At 41.0% G+C, this 17,049-nt stretch overlaps 1 protein-coding gene across 3 annotated transcripts in view; it reads right to left on the reverse strand.

The window, feature by feature from the left end:
• Positions 1 to 2,399: 2,399 nt before the first annotated feature.
• The window catches only part of nlgn2b (neuroligin 2b), a 77,591-nt gene continuing 62,941 nt past the window's right edge, over positions 2,400 to 17,049 (reverse strand). For 2 of the 3 annotated variants that reach the window (XM_042224821.1, XM_005931913.3), the window contains exons 5-9: positions 12,918 to 13,103; positions 10,271 to 10,536; positions 9,817 to 9,970; positions 9,145 to 9,511; positions 2,400 to 7,248 (exon numbers count right to left, since the gene is read on the reverse strand). In XM_042224821.1, the coding sequence (XP_042080755.1) occupies positions 6,318 to 7,248; positions 9,145 to 9,511; positions 9,817 to 9,970; positions 10,271 to 10,536; positions 12,918 to 13,103 (1,904 nt within the window). In that variant the 3' untranslated portion in view covers positions 2,400 to 6,317. The remainder of the gene's footprint in view (positions 7,249 to 9,144; positions 9,512 to 9,816; positions 9,971 to 10,270; positions 10,537 to 12,917; positions 13,104 to 17,049) is intronic. The other variant, XM_005931914.3, reaches the window with a different exon arrangement.

The raw sequence follows: 17,049 nt of genomic DNA on the forward strand, positions 1-17,049 counted from the left end.
CTATCATAATGAAAATCTTCTTTGCAACTAAGAAGTAATATGATGGTTATGATAGTCTCATCATCATTATGTTTGAATAAAGCAGAAATCAGGGTTGAAGAAGGTAGAGGCTGTGTGATGTAGTTGGGGAATGAGAAATGAGCAGGGAGGGAGACACTGAAGGTTGGTTTTAAGGTATATGATGAATAAAGAGTCCTTAAAGTTGGAGACACTCCATTCTATGTCCCCAAGGGATGGGAAAAAGCACATTACCCTCTGAGGTGAAGTTAAATCAAGGCATATTGAAATGGCTCTAGGCACTTATTTGAGCAGTTATTTTGAAGCACATTTTTAAATGAACTTTGTCACAAACTGGACCACACAGGCACAACAGAAAAGGAGATGCACACAAATGCCAATTAACAAACTGCTCCTTTGAAATTAAAGAAAAAATGAACGAACTTCAACCAACCATGGTGAGTGATGTCAATACTGGCAATGATGTGAGTAGACATTCTACATATATAGAATTACCTGTCAAATCTTTTTCGAAAAATGCTTTTAAAAAATTAGCAGACTTCATCCTCTTCCCCTATTTGGTTTTATCCAAGTCTTACTTATCTTACTATCTAAAATTCTAAAAAGTGCTACTACTTTTCAATTCTTCTGCAGATTTCAATTAAGAATTCTATGAGTGCAACATCTCTCTCCTGCAATACCCCTGGCCAAGATCACTAACACTACAGTGTAGAAAGAGGACATCAGCATCAACAGGTGCAGTGGAAAACAGGACTCTCGTCAGTATGTGTCACAAATGACTCACTGGAGAGGCAGCTGAATGACACCGAGGACAGTTACACCACAGAACTGGCCACCCTGCAAGTACAAAAACACGAGACAGGGAAACAGAGTTGTGTCCAAAGTCTTTAAATAAAATACTTATGTAACCTTGAAACACCCTAAAGAAACTCAAGTAGTTTCTTGGTACCAGAAACAGAAAGGAAACAATGAACCAGAGTTTACACTCTGAAAAATATAGCTAAAAGAAGACATAAAATGCTAGGTGACTACAGATGAAAAACTAGCCGTACGCAGCGCTAAACCTGATACAGGGTCACGAATGGTAATATTCATGTCCAATATAGATATATCATAATACAAATAGAATCAGAAAATAATGCTTTGCATAGTCACTTTGATAAGTTTAAAGAATACAATCAAAATGTTGGACTGGAAGAAGTGAGAAGGCAAAAGATAATGTTTTTAAGCCCATTCCTTACATTCAAATTCATCTTAGATGTAGCTTTCTTACCAAACATACATTTGTTTTCTCCTGATTGAGTCCGTTAAAGATAAAATTATATTTATCCACCCTGGTCTTGTAGGCAGTTCTTAAAACCTACAAATGACTGCAGGACCCAGGTGAAGTTATAGGGCATGTTTGACCTGTTCTATTTTATTGTTCTAGTGGGACAATACATGCCTTCAAAAACACTAGCAACTAACTCTGTAATTTTTTTCTTTCTTTATTTTTCTTGCCTTCTTAACCCCTTTTTGAAGTTTTACATTAGTCAGATTCTTTCCATTGTCAAATTCTTTCGGCAGGAGTTCTGCATCTGTTAGCAAACATTAAGTACTGTAAGCTAGAAACTGAGCTAGCTAGCATGAAACTAAGCTAGCTTACTAAATAACTACTAGCTAAATAGCTTTTTTTGGTTTCTTGTTTTTTTTTTTTACCAGACCAGAGGTTCTTGGCAGTGACTAAATCTGAAATCCAGGAATTAATTTTTACTCACTCTAACCATAGATGATCTAAAACATGGACGAAACTTTGAAGCTTTAGTTCAAAATATGAAGGCAAAAAGGAAGTGCTTTAAATTCGCATTTTATCTGAAGGTCAGCAGGTGGCTGTGGCTTCAAAAAAAGCTTCTGGTCCTTTCTATCTTGACTACTATAAACACTTTCCGGGCAAATTTATTGGCTCATTCATTCATTTTGGGTCAAACCAAATTAAAAACAAACAAACAAACAAAACTGCTCATGGTCTACTAATTTGTAAATCATAAACTGGAAGCCAATGAGAATGCAGATTTACAGTTACACCTGCCTGTCCTTGCAACATCCAATTATTTTTACAACAGTGGAAACAATAGCAGACATGCTTCTCTCCAGACTTCAAAATGGACTTCGGAAACTTCACATCAGAGTAACTAACATCTTTTATACACTAAGGCTAAAATGACTCCATGTTTTGTCTTTCTGTAAATTAGAATTTGCCTGCTAATGCGATACTTAAATACTAGGAAGCCAAGTTGTGTTCACATGCTGCAGAATTCCTCTGCCACCCAGTGGCCAAACCACAAACACCTTTTTAGCAGTACAAACCCAGCCATGTCATAAAAGCGATGGCACAGCATTTGTTTAAGAATGTCTTTTAATGTTTTCCAGTTCAGATACACAACATACAGTGTGTAATAGCCTCTATTTGAAATAGAAATATTAACTTTAATTCTTTCAACCCCTTCTGGTCATTATGCTCTCTCACAGTCTCTTGAGCCTCAAGCAGGTTTTACTGAATCAAATGAAACAGACAAACAGGTGCAAGCCTTCACTTTACCTTTCTGGCATTAAATCTTATATAAGAAGAAGAAGATATTTGGATCGGTGTAATACTTTCTCCCCTTACCTTAAGCCAACATCAAAACTGTAGTGTAAACATGTAAACTTGGTGAGTGTGCTTCCGTTATCTGTTGGCTCGTCCAAATCCCTTGTTTCCAAAAAAAGAAGGAAAAAAGAAAGAAGGAAAGAAAAACACACATTTTCTTATGCTGTGGCTAACTTAAACTCACTAACAAACAGCTGGATCAATAATCCCCAAAATTCAATGTGCAGACAAGATTGCAAAAAGGTAGCAAAACAACCACCGTGGTTACTAGAGTTTGAAATTAGACTAAAAGAATACAAAGGATTTCACAACTTCCCAATTACAGGTTATACTGTATGACAATGCCCGAGACAATGTGAGACACTAACAAGTAAATTCAACAGCATCACAAAGAAAAATAAAAAAAATAAATCTTTTTTTTTCTATTTTTGAGCATATTTAAAGAACTAACATGTTGTTTTTTCCAAGCCTCATTTCACAAATCTTCTCAATTTCCTCCTTTTTCGTGTGTTCTCCGCAGCTGTTCTTTGGCTTTTCTTTTTCTTTTTAAACCAATGAAGGGATTCATTTCACTCAAAAGCTGCCTTCATGATTGATGGAATAGTGTCAGGCCTGTACGTCACATTTTAGGCAAGACTATTTTTATCACAATCGATGCGAACCTGAGCCGTAGACATTCCTTTTTCATGTTCATGCTGCCCTCAACCACGCTGTGCCCATACAACCTACTGGAACCTGACCTTGAGTTCAAGGAAACAAAGGAGAATCGAACATATTTGAAAACCATGTAAGTCACCAAAACTTGCACCTGTTGTCACAAAGAAAAGATCCGGCCAGTCAGTCAAACCAAACGACAAACATAATATTTACAAATTCCAGTTTTGTTCGCTTACACTTAAAAAAATGTACAGTTTGTTTTTATGTGTTGTTGGGTTCTTTTTTTCCTTTTTTTGTTTTTTTTTTTGGGTGGGTTCTTTTTTTGTTGTTGTTGTTGTTCTTTTGTCCTCGCAGCTTGCTCCAGTCCAGCGTGAGGGATGGCAGTCTGGCTCCAGAGTGTGGTTATCCTAAGCAGACGGGACATCACAAGGAAGGAGGGGGACAAGAGAGGAAGAGGACGGGGGATCCTGCTCACCTTGCGTTCACGGTTTATGTTGTGTGAGTAATGTCTGTTAAACTGGGTTTTCAGAATGTATCCTCTGCGCACTGACGGATCGTACTGTCGCTATTTTCGTCATCGGCACTGTGTTTGTCCAGCGTTTGTCCTAATGTCACCGTTTCTGTTTAGTTTGCTTTGTTTTTTTTTGTTTTGTTTTTTTCCCCCTCCTCCTCATTGTCCAGAGTGTGACCCGTGTCCGTGTTGGATTGTGCGAAAGATGTGAAACGCGCATACAAGGCTCTCTCACCTTTTTTTTTTTTTTTGACCATAAATACATCTCATCCTTTCTCCTGCCTTTTGCAAAAGCCAGAAACATGGGACAACAAAAGAGCAGACGGAAAAAAGATAACTGTCGGGCAGTCCTCAAAGACTTTGAAGCAGGAGGGAGGTTAATGTCCAGTCACAGACAAAGACCTTATTTATACTCTTTGTGTAAAGTAGTCATTTCTTTTTTTCCCTAACTTTAAAAAAAAGTGCTATCTTCAGGTTGATTCAGAGACAGTGACTGTGCAAGCTCGACATTGGAAAAGATAAAGAGAAACAGCAAAAGAAAAAAAAAAGGGAAAAAAAGGGGGTGGGGGTTAAAAAGGCTTTCATCAGTCTTTCCTGTAGTTTTTGCAGCACAGCCTCGGTGTGTTAGGGAATGAAAAAAATAAAGAGGAAATATTTACTCTCTTTGTTATAATCATAGTTTTACACAGTATTCATCTTTTAATACTTTAATACTTTCTGAAGTACCACAAAGTGCAGCTGATATTGAAACGGGATATTAAAAAGAAAAAAGAAAAGATTTTCAAAATAAAATAAATGGCAAATCATCAAAATGACAAGCTAACTTCTAGAAAAAAAAACCCAGAAAAAAAATCCAAACATGCAACAAATATCCCACACAGTAAAGTTGTTAATAAAACTCCTTAAAAAAAAGAAAAAGAAAAAGAGGATATATTGAATCTGATTTCCCTTTAAAGAAGAGACCAGCCACAGTGCAACATTGAGTGGAATTAAAAAAAAAAGTTTTAAAAAAAGTGTGTGGTTCAAAACTAAAGATGAAGGGGTTGGCACTTTTTTTTTATGGTAATTCCTTTTGTAAGATACAGTCAGGGTGGACCTCTCCAGGCGGTCCACTGGACGCCAGTAAAAGAGGAACTTTATCACAGTACTTGGCACCAAGAATGCTGGTAAAAACGAGATATCAGAATATCTTTTTTTTTCATTCATATCCTTACAATTTATTAATAATACATCATTTACACTTGTGTTTTTGTATAAAAGACTCCAAAAGGAAAAAGAGAGTCTAGAAGTGATTGCAAGAAAGAGGAACGGAATGCAGATGGATTATGTCGATGGTTTTAATAAAAAGAGCTACAAGGGCAGATGCAGAGCGAGAACGAGAGAAGCGGTTAAATGAGACAAAAGAGATTGTGGGTATGAAGATAAATAATGTAATGGATGTGATTAGAGTGTGTGTGGCTGAAATGCAGCGACTTCTAATGGGCAGCCTGGATTCCAGGTTGCATCCCACAAAGTGAGTGGGATTCAGTAATTTCCTGTACCGCCCCACAGTTGAGGCCTCAATCTGGAAATGTTTTGAAAGCAGCAGTGGTGAGTATGCACTTTTGTTTTTGGTTGGTTTTTTTTTTTAAAGCGTGGGCAACTTAATCTCCATGGGATGCTTTATGTTATTCAGCTAGCATCACAACCAAAGAAAAAAAGAAAAAACTCAAACAAACAAACCAGTAAATATATGTCTAATTAATAAAATCGCATTTTAAAATTAAAAAGTCGTGATTCTCTATCCAGTGGATTCCACCCCTTTTCCTTCTAGGCCCGTCAAATACATTTCACGCTAAACAATAATCCCCAAAAATCACAATGGAGGGACAGCTGTTGGGACAGAGTGCTAAACACAGGGTGCCAAATTTCACTTCCAGATTGGGCCTTTAAAGCTGCAATTTGTAAGTTTCAGGGAATCAACGCTTCATGACAGGCAGCTTGTCGGGACATATGTTGCCTCAAACAAAGCTGCTCGCTACTGTTTTATCTTTTTTGCTAAATGAGTGAAAATGAATATTTGCATTCGGCGTTAAACATAGTTTTTACACTGACACAACAACACATGCGCAAAACAACCGAGCTACCACAATACATGTCTGACTGATTGTTGATGAGCCTGAGAACCCTCTGCGAGAGCTACAAGCTTAAAGCTGCGTGTTTGGTGGCTCTCCAAAGCACCAGATGTTGAAAGCGCGTTGACGGGGAAAAGCGGTATGCATCTAGTATGACGGTGTTTTGGCAAAGGACCTTTCTTAATCAAGTCGTCCCCCCCACCTTGAGTTACGGTTACAGTTTAGAGGTATTTCACTGCTTCGTATCTTACAAACTGCAGCTTTAGTTGAGGGCTTAATGAGAAAAGAGAAAAGTAGAGTAAAGAAGAAGAGAAGGTGGAGTTTGGATGGAGCAGTTTGTGTGGTGCATCTCTGTAAGCCCAGAGTGGGGTAGCAGAGCTTGTGCCTGGTCCTATACACGGGTGGTGGAGTGTTGGTGTGGCAGAGCATTGTTGCTGTGGCTGGGGACGGGTGTAGTAGACGGGGCTGGGACAGGGGGATAAGTGTTGAAGGGGTGAAGGGGCTGCATGCTGCTAATGGTGCTGGGGATCATGGTAATGGTGTTAGCTGTCATCAGTGGCACATCTTCGGGCGCTCGCCGCAGGGCCAGTGTGTAGTCAGGTGGGCACACGGGAGGCCGCAGCGGTTCCAGGTCGCCGTGGACACCGCGGGACGGTAAGGGGGTCCCATGCTCTAGCTCCACCCTCTGCTGTTTCATCTGCAGTGACATTAGCTCCTCCTCCTGACTCAGCGCTAGGTCGTTGTGCGGTGGGGCCCCTACGACTCCCATGCCAACACCCATGCCCATTGTCGTGCCGCGTTGCGGGGAAAGTCGGCGGTGGCGTCTCTGCATGAGTTCATGGCGCTTGTCCCGCTTATAGTAAAGTGCGGCAAAGGCCAGCACGTTCAAGAAAAGAAGCGAGGCGCCGACAGCTACCGTTACGCTCAGCTCGGTGGAGTAGTCCCTCGTCTCGCTGGGGAAGGGAGGATAGCGGGGCCTCTCTGAACTGTCAGGGTCAGGATCCGGCGGGTAGGTAGAGACCACAGGGTGCCGTGTTGAGCGAGTGCCAGGATGAGGGGCCTTCCAGCGGCTGGTGCCTCCAGGTGGCAGACGGGTGGTGATGGAGTTAATGATTTCCTCGTGAAGGCTGTGGAGGTGCGGTACCAGCTCCAGCCAAAAAGCCACCTTGTTAGCGCGGTAGTTATCTCTGACACGGGGCTTCAGGCCAATATGCAAGTACTGCTTGTCCTTGGAGCTGAACTTGGTCCAGATGACCTCCTCAAATCGGTTAGGCTTAGTGTGGATGAACGTGGTGTCCTGAGGAACTGGTAGGTTAGGGTCTCTGTAAGACACAAGACACAATTATTAGGCTATAAACCTAACCTTATATTTGCTTTGATAAAGTCAGTCAACCAAAACAAAGGAACTGATGAGGGTAAAAAGAGGGTAAAAGAGCAAAGAATAGCAAATTACTAGGCGCTCTATAACCTTCAAGTGCTTTACTGCAGGTGGTTTATGCTTGTTGTTGTCATCCTTGTGCTTTTGTGTTGTCATGTACCTCCTAAAGTTTATAACCTGCCATTTTAGCTGGGATGGAGGCACAAGTCAGCAAGGAACTTGGCCTCTACAGGCATCTCTCTGAATCAGTGCAGGAGCTTAGGGATTCCAAAATAGGCACACAGGCAGAAAAAGTTGGATAACATGATGTTCTGTAGAAAACTTGTTTTGACATCTTCCTTTTGGAGAGGTGAAGTCGTGATTGTAGATGGTATTCTTTTGGGGCATTAATGCATAATGTTTTTGGGGGGGTGGTGCCTGTGGTAACAGCAGCAGACTGGCATTTATATGGTGATCTAGTGATCGCTCTGAGCACTTTATGGTGCTGTTTTGTATATACTTCAAGCATTCTATCTACCTCACATTCATGGCCAGTTTAGAATCACCACAAAACCTATCATGCATGTCTTTGGAGAGTAGGAGGAAGCTGTAGCACATACAGGACCAAGAGACTACATACTAGAACCTTTTTTGCTGTGAGCCAACAATGCTAACCACTGGGCTGCCACAGTTTGCAAGAGCAGTGAACAAAGCATTGATTACCAGACCCCAAAAACTACCCTCAGCACCTCACAACCCTGGTATTATGACTTCCATGATTTTTGAAAACATTCCTTTGAGATTTTAGTCCTTACTCACATTCTGACTGCATAATCAATTTCTTGCAGTGAAGTCCCCTAAACTCACTGCCATGTTTATAACAATGAGTCTGATTTGCCTTAGCTAACATTTGCATGTGAAACAGTCTTACCATAATGCTGGAAATAGCAATTAAAAGATGGTAAACTGTGGCTACATGGGCTCTCTATTGATTTTTTATTGTGACAGTAACTCCTTGTCCTTCTTGTTATGTGACAACGGTACTAACCAGTGCCCTCCCCACATACAGCAAAATATGATGCTTTTAACCAATTAAGAGCATTTGCAGCATTTCAGAGCTCAGCAACGCAATGTGGGGCCAAGTGTTTTCCCCTCCAGTGGGTGTGATTATGACATAGTGTTTCACATGGTCTGCAACAATACTCAGGCAGGATGTGGCATTCAAACCATAATTAATTCATAATTAATTCTTATGGTGTGCCAAAAAACATTCCCTGCACCACTGAACCACCAGCAGGCTGGACTGTTGACACAAGGCAGGGTCTATGGATTAATGCTGTCCTCAAGTGTCCTCAACTTCTGAACCTATCATTTAGAGAAAGCAACGATCAGTTTCCAATTTTCGGGTTTTGATGATCTTGTGGCCTCTGTTGCTTTAGATTTCTGTTCATGGCTCACAGAAATGGAAACCCAGTCTCTTCCACTGTGGGGGATTCCTCTGTGTCACTATAGGTTTTGTGACAACACCAATTCTCCTCCAAACTCTTTTAAGGTGAATTTCTGTGAGTTTCTAGAGATGGCTGTGTGTGAAAATTCCAGGACGGCAGTTTTAGAAATGTCATGTTCTATGTTAGTGTTTACTGAAACTCTTGTATGCTGTGTGTCTTTCAGAATCTCAACACAGAGGACTGATCCATAAAGCTTTATACACAAAAATGTTTCATCTGTAAAATCCCCAGAAATATCACTGGGCTTGTCTTTTAAAAGTCTGACTGAGTTAGTCATTGTGTTATATATGACAAATGTAATCAATACTTTATACACAATTCATAATTCACTTGAAATTAAGTGTTATACTGACCCTGACTTGGCAAAGTTGGTCCAATATGTCATCACAACAGCACTGAGCATTACGTCATTCTTGGAGAAGTTACAAGGAAACAAGTCAGTGGCCCCCACCATGGGAATCCCAAACACATAGGGGATCTCATCTCCATGGGCAGCATCTGCCCAGTCTGGCCTCGCCTCGGTCTGACAGTGGTGGTGGAAGGTATAGAAGTAGACGGGTGACTGGAACTCAGCGTGGAGTTTGGCAGTGGCGACAGCTGGGGCCACCCACTGATGGTCTGTGAACAGAGCCAGGAGGGTCTTCCTGCGCATGTCGCTGTTGTCTCTGTCAGCCCAGTCTGTGTACATGAACTTTATGGTTTCCCTGAGGATATCTTTACCTTGGAAAAAACAGAAGTTAATATGAGCATTTATGCCATGATAGAGTCCATGTTTGTCTGCGACATTATGTGGAAGCATGTAAGGCTGAAATCTTTTAGATTTTTTGGTCAAAACATGTTTTTTGCCACAGGAAGATTCTGAAACATAATTTACTGTGAATACTGTTGACCAGCCTGGCTTACGAAGGACTGTAGTCGCTATTCACAAGCAAATCGATGTCATTTTTATAAATGCTTAGTGCTGTTGACAATATTTAGAAAGAAACACATCGTAATAGTCTAGAAAAATAGGGATAGGATCTGACCATCGGGGTATCCATACAGATTGTCCACAAAGTTGGAGATAGTATAGTCAAATGAGGCAGCTGATATTCCATCTTCTCCTTCACTGTCATCCACAAACTTCAGGCCCTCTCCCTGGTTGACACCCAGCAGTATGTCGTAGTTGAGGAACTCGCCCTGGTGTCACGACAAACACACACAAAGCATGACATACAAAACAGAATGGAGCAGTAATGCTTGTCAGGAATGTATTCATATAGTATAGGTTAAATAATTATTTCATCCTCTGCTGAATTTGTAGGTTTGAATTTCTGATTTTATGTGATTTTCATTATAATGGAGAAAAATGAAATTGAAAAATCAAAGTCAAACTGTGGGAGCCAGAATTCTGTCTGGCGCAGCAGATCAAATACTTTTTGATATTCTGTCTCTCACAGTATCACACAGTGTACGGTAATTGAAGAATTCAAAGCCGACCTGCTGCATGAGGATCTCAGGGTCATCAGGTACCACGTCCCCATCTACCACAGGACCAAAGGCGATGTGGTATCGGGCAGGCTGGATGTCTTGGTCCACCAGCTCCCTGAAACTCTTCCTACGCAGACAGTCCACCAACTCTGCATTGTCCCCAGTGGTGCAGCCAACCTTCTTGGCCAGGATCTTAGTATAAATCTGCGGTCGGTAGTTCACCGACCAACTGGAGATGGCTGAGCCACTCTGAGCAATGGCCCTCTGGAACAGCCCTATACAAAAACACAGTCATATACACCAGATGTATTAAAACATACAAACACTTATTCTCCATCAGCTTAGCTGCCCCCCCCCCCGACACACTCTTGCTAGCAGCTGATGGTGCCTTCAAGGCCTTACAGTGAGAGCACGTTAAATAATGCATATGTTAGAGGAGGAGCAATTGTAGAGTATTACAGGGGCAAGATGAAGTAGATATCCTGCTGCACTTCTTAGCTGGAGAAAATCTTTATGAAGACCAGAGTAAAAAACATGAAGTGTTTCATTTACATGCAAAGAGAGACAGCAGCAAGAAAAATGGCGGCAAATCTGCGCACGGCTTGTTGGATAAAGCGAAAAGGACAGAAAGAGAAAGAAAACTGCTCGCACTGTTGCACCGCTGCACTGTTATGTAAAGTGGCTTGCTGTCCCTCTGTTTTATCTGCAGATTCTGTCATTAATAATTAAGCCCCCCCATATTCTGCGTGTGCCCCGCCCCCGCTCCTCTCCCTGTGAAATCAATTAAGAAGCCTCTCAGCTGCAACTCCAGCGCCTCATCTCATCTCTCCTCGGCATACGCACACACATGCAGACACGCACACACTGTACCTTTAAAAACTGTTCAGCCTCCAACTTTTTCTTGACTTTGCGTTGCTTCAGCCTGCTTTCAAAATGGAGTTGGGCTAATCTATGCAAAACAACCAGTTGTGTTTTTCTGATATTGCACCCACTATTAAACCTGCCATAACACTGACCTACAGTCACGTTCTACAGAAGAAATTCTCAGCAATGCACAAAGCACATAAAGGAAAGTGTGATCAGTGTTGATGTAATATATGTGTTTTCAGTGGAAAAAGTATATAAAGTCTGTGAGCCTCAGTGTTCAACCTGGAAACCTGGACTATCAAAGTATCCATGCAATATGAGCTGGTATTATAGGAACCTTAAAAACTTAGCAAATGACCTCCTGACTTTTTTCCTGACTCAATCCCTTGCATCAACCGAGAATCTGCTTCCTACAGTACATGCAGTATTTTTATTTGTTTAATCCGTCCAAGATTAGTCTCTCTGCGTGAAGGTTAACAGTTTAGTAATATCATAATCTGAATTCTTGGTAAGTAATGAAACGCTATTTGACTTCTCAGCTCCACAGACCAAAATCATAGAGAGTATTAATGACAGAACATCTGGCGAGAATTTAGAGATCCGCCATTCAAGAACTAAACGGTCCTTTTCTACTAATGAGGTGCAGATGCTAGTGCCTAATCCAGAACCTGTTATGTGGATGGTTACAGGTCCCACAGAATGATGAATCTAAATTTCAAGTTTCAGGCTCAAATCATTTTCATGGTTTGGGGCTGCATCTAGACACTTGTGTTGGGGGGCTTGTCAAAAGTGATAGAATCAGATTTTGATCCACCATCCTTCAGAAAGTGTGTACTGCATGGTACTGGCTTTAATTTTCAATATGAAAATGATCCCAAACAGCTAACCCTGGATAATAGAAAAACACCACGTGGAACACTATCAGTCATGGATTGGCCTCCCCAGATCCTGGACCTCAACATTATTAAAGCAGTGTTGGACGATCTTGACAGAGAATGGAGCAAAATGCAGCCAAGAGCCAAAGAAGAGCTTTAAATGTCCTTCAAGAAGCCTGGAGAACTATTTCTGAAGATGAATTAAAGAAATTACAGCAACATATAAAATAAAATGCTGGATGTCTTAAGCCTTATATAACATTAAAAGCACATTAAATAATAAAGTACACATTTATTACACAAAGCTTGCACACAGGTGCATCTTAGGCCATGCTTATGACCATGCTTCCTAGCAACCACCTATCAATGGGCTATGTTCGGGCTAGTTTATGCACCTATAACACATAGTAAAAGTTTAGATTCACAACACTATATGTAACTCTGTAACATTTAAAAGCCCAATTTGACAGAAAAGTGATGAGAAGACGCACTCATTCATCTCAGTGCTTTTTCAGTGACTGTAGTTTCATGTGGAATGATGTTATTTGGAATTATTAAAGGGTTTTTGTCCCAAGGGGAGTAATGGTTTTAGAGTAAAAACCTACTGTCTAAAACCATTTGTCAACTCCAGAACTCACAACCTTGTTTTCTTTCAAATTACTTGATCTTTGGAGTTTTGTCCTGCTTATTGAAATAATACCATAGTGCCCCAAACTGTAAGTGACTCATCTCTGAATCCCTTTCTTCGTGGGAATAATACTGCAGTGCATTTTTATCTGCTTTAGGCTTTTCACTGAAAAGCACCAACATGCTCTGTAAAGAAATACATTACCCACACACTGTCCTGAAATATTAATCCCCTTTGAGTGGAGTATGTGACTACTAATCGGTCAAGGACAGGAAAAGAACCTTACCCTCGGAGTGGTGGGAGAGGATGAGAAGGTTCACACAGGCGGCACCAGCTCCAGAGCCAAAGATTGTGATTCTCTCTGGGTCTCCTCCAAAGTGGCCGATGTTTTCATTGAGCCAACGCAAGGCTTGGATCTGGTCCAACAAGCCATAGTTCCCCTTAGCAGACTGATCCCCGGTGCACAGAAACCCTGCAGGGCAAATCAGAACAAATACAGACAGGAAAAGTATGAAAAAACATAGATTTTCCCAAATGAAGGATCAGGGCCCGATTTAAAGAGATGGGATATGTGTATATCTTTTTCCGTGTCCCACACAAACAGAAGATGGCATCCTGTCATTGTCAGGAACTTCTAAGCCTCCAACTCACTTCAAGTCTGTGGAGATTTCACACAGAAAGCTTGCCAAATTACTCATTTTTAATACCCACGCTGAAAATACAACACAGTTAAGAGAACTTGTCAACAGAGAGAGGAGGAGAGCAACAGAAGGCATGTTTCACCTACTTCTAGGACACACATTTACACAGTTGGTGCACACCCACAACAAGATAAAATAAACTGAACAAAATGCCACACACAAACATACACACACACACGCATACACACACACCCACACCACAACACCAAACACACACACACACACACACACACACACACACACACACACACACACACACACACACAGCTCTGTTCTTATGAGAGTGAATTAAAGTACTTTACATGTGTTTCAAGCAGCTTCACTCCGTAACAAATGTAGCATTTCAAATTTTCCACTGTTTGGATGACTTCAATACCCGTGAAACAACTAAAAATGATTTCAGTTAACTGCACACTTCTCAGAGCCGTGGCTGTAGAGGTGGAAGATATACTGAAAAAGAAAATCGTGTTCAAGCATGTTCACCCGACTTTGATTTAGCCAGCTCTGCTTAGCAGTATTTACTCAGGCGCTTCCTATGAATAAATACAATTTCCTCGGATCTGTTAAGTCTGACGTCACTAGCCGTGTCTGGGCCTAAACTCCGCTGCAGGTCCATATATCAAACGATCACTATGGCATTACTGAGAGTTGAAAAACTGTCTAAAGTCTTTCATCTTTAATAAAATGATCAGCGTTCTGCTCTACCAGGTGTAACAATTGAGTTTAACATCCAGGCATCCATGAAAACGGAATTTATGACATTTAACGGAGTTAGAAGTTAGCAGGAAGTTAGCTCGCTAGCTTCTATCTAAATACAATATAGCATGTCCTGACTGCGGGGTTTTGGAAACAAATTAAAACGTACAGCTCTGTTATCACTTCCAACATAAATGAAGACAGAAAACTAAACAGCAGTGACGTTTAATGATGTGCTACGTGACCGCTAGCGACACAGCTATGTTAGCATAATATAAACAAGCTAACTTTTTTTCCACTCGATAAAAGTTAACGTGAGTGTTCTCGGTGGTCAGGAACAAATGTAATCGCATGGCAGGATGCTGTAAAAGGACCAAACTTCAGCCAGGAGAACAACTGAGATAATCCATCCACAATACGAGGTTAGTCATTCATATACTGCTGCATGGGCTGGGCTGTAGTTACATCCTAAGGTTTTAAAAACTGAGCTTAAATAAATGATTAGCGGTAATAAAAGCCGAGGGAGGTCAACAGTGATCACTGACTGTTTTAGGAGCTTTTTGAGATTAAATAGAAGAAAATACAAAACATTAAACATGTTAACAACACAAAAGCCATATTAAACACAGACTACTTTAGGCCTGGAAGTAGGATTCGTCACGTCATCACTTAACGACCGGATTGTTGCCTATAACTAATACCGGGGGGCAAGATTTATGGAGACAGAGTTTTATTATGGCTTAGATCTAAGGGTCATATAAGGCACAAGGCTGTTTTGATCTCAATTATGTAAAGTGGGGCTAATTTGGAGTGAATTTTTAGGGGAAAAAAGGACAAAAAATGGCTGACCGTGCAAGTCGGTAACCTGCGGCAAACAAAGATGCTCAGCTATCTCGTCATGCTAATGTGGTCGCTCTCTGTTCTGACTGTTTTCTCCACAACACTGTTAGCAAACAGTAAATTACCCTGTAGGATAATGTAGTTATTTGGTGCCACTGGTCACTCTGTGTCAGTGACTGTTATCACTGAAACATGGATCTCAGTTCAGGCTGAGTCTGGAAGCCAGCTTGCTAACTTATTAGTGTTAAAAGAAAATCCTGTTATTGCAATGTTATAACTTTTTTAATAACACTTAAAAGCCACTTTGCTAAGACTTCATGATGCATGCAGACTGCACTGTTATGATACCTACTGTATTATATACTCAGTGTGAATACACTGACCTATCCACACTGAGCCTGGTACAGCATCACCACCTGCCCATATGCACTGTGTTAACTTAGAGTCTGTAAACAAAGCCAATGACAGCTTAATGGGCTGAACATGGTTCCCTGTTGGCAGTGCCTTAGTAGACCGTAGGGAGCTATGGACAGCCCGTCTACCTGCAGTGAGCATCTGCTGCCAAATGGAAACAGTGTCCAAAGTTTGTGGTAAAACCAGCCTGTGGGCTACTCTTACTTGTGCTGTTCAAACATGTCAGGAGAAGAGCAAAGTCATAACATATGAAGAGCTGAAGTGAAACTGAGTGTTAAAAAACAATGAAAAGTGTCCACTGCAGCCATCATCTGTGCTCTGTTGTATTTTTAACTTGTTGTTAAAGATGTTTTGCTTTAAGCTTGTCCGATTACTGGTGAACTCCCTTCCCTGCTCCAGTCCACTTGTCAACCACTCAGCATCTCATCTACGTACAGCTGATCTATGAGGCGTTGAGCTTTTGGAGGCTTGCACGACACCATGTTTGCAAAGGTTGAAAACCCCTCACTCTGTAGGCAGTCTGAAGGCAAGCGCCTACGCAAGCAGACATAACAGCAGTACTATAAAACAAGAATAAGATAATTATTCCACTGCATGCCCTGAGTCCTACCACAGGAGAATGCCACCATCACTACAAAATCACAATATGATGCATAAACATGTGTGAGATGCTTTGCATTGATGGTTTATATCTGAATGTGGGACATTTACTGGGCAAAATATGAAGCGGATCAGAGTGCGTACATTTCGAAGTGGATTGTAATACATCAAATATATCAAGGGAATACTGTTATTTTATTTTAATATACATTATGCCTATTTTGCAGATATCATTTTTGGCGTTCTGAACCCTGTGCTGCCTTTCTAACATAAGACGAGGTAAAACCAGCCAATAAGATGTAATGTTTAACCGGTAACAAGTTTTACAATACTTGCAATGTGGCAAATGTGTTGGCTTTGATATATTAGAATGATAATAACCCATTTTCAAGCCAGGACTGTTCATTCAAGAATTAAAACACCAGTCTTTGAAAACCAGGCCTGCCACATCAAAGCAAAGCCTTGCCCGGCTAAACTAATCAAAACGAGCAGGTCAATCATCTGGAGGCGGGATCTTTAGTGTCCACCACTTTAACATCAATTGTCAAGGAAAGAACTCAGAGGGACTAGCTGGACTCGGAGCATGAATGGGGCAGTAAAGCTCTCATGGCTCTAGGCTTTTCCGATTTCCAATTGCAAGGCTCAAATTGTCAAAACTTGCAACTTAAAATGTGAACGTGAAGACTGAGGAGGCTTTAAAAAAGACTTTTAGAGTAATCTTTCTAATTTGGCAACCCTCTAATATGTCAGATGTTCTCTGTCATTAAGAATGTATGTACCTCTGTTAGGTCATAGCCAGCTCAACACAGCCTTTTCTACAAGACAGTGTATCCCTTCCAGATTCACTATTCAAATAGTTATAGTAAGAGTTATAACAATAATAATAGAGCTTTAAGGTATTGGCCCAAGGGCAGTTGGGGCACAAGCACTTGGGAAGGGACAAAAGTGTCAGAGGTCAGGGAGAGGTCAAGGAAAAGCTTTCAAAAGTTCCAGGGTGCTTTGTTCTAGTTAGACCTGGGGTTCGAAACATAAGGCCCAGGGGCCAAAATCCACCCAGCAAAGACTCCAACCCAGCTCCCTGGACTGGATGTCTTTCACTAAACAGAGCAGCATTTCTCTTCATTTCTGTAGAAAAACTGTAAAAAATAACTTATTTTTCTTATATTA

This window comes from Haplochromis burtoni, unplaced genomic scaffold (genome assembly GCF_018398535.1).
Source record: "Haplochromis burtoni strain Fernald_Lab_line unplaced genomic scaffold, NCSU_Asbu1 Contig_152, whole genome shotgun sequence".
Classification (NCBI taxonomy): Eukaryota; Metazoa; Chordata; class Actinopteri; order Cichliformes; family Cichlidae; genus Haplochromis; species Haplochromis burtoni.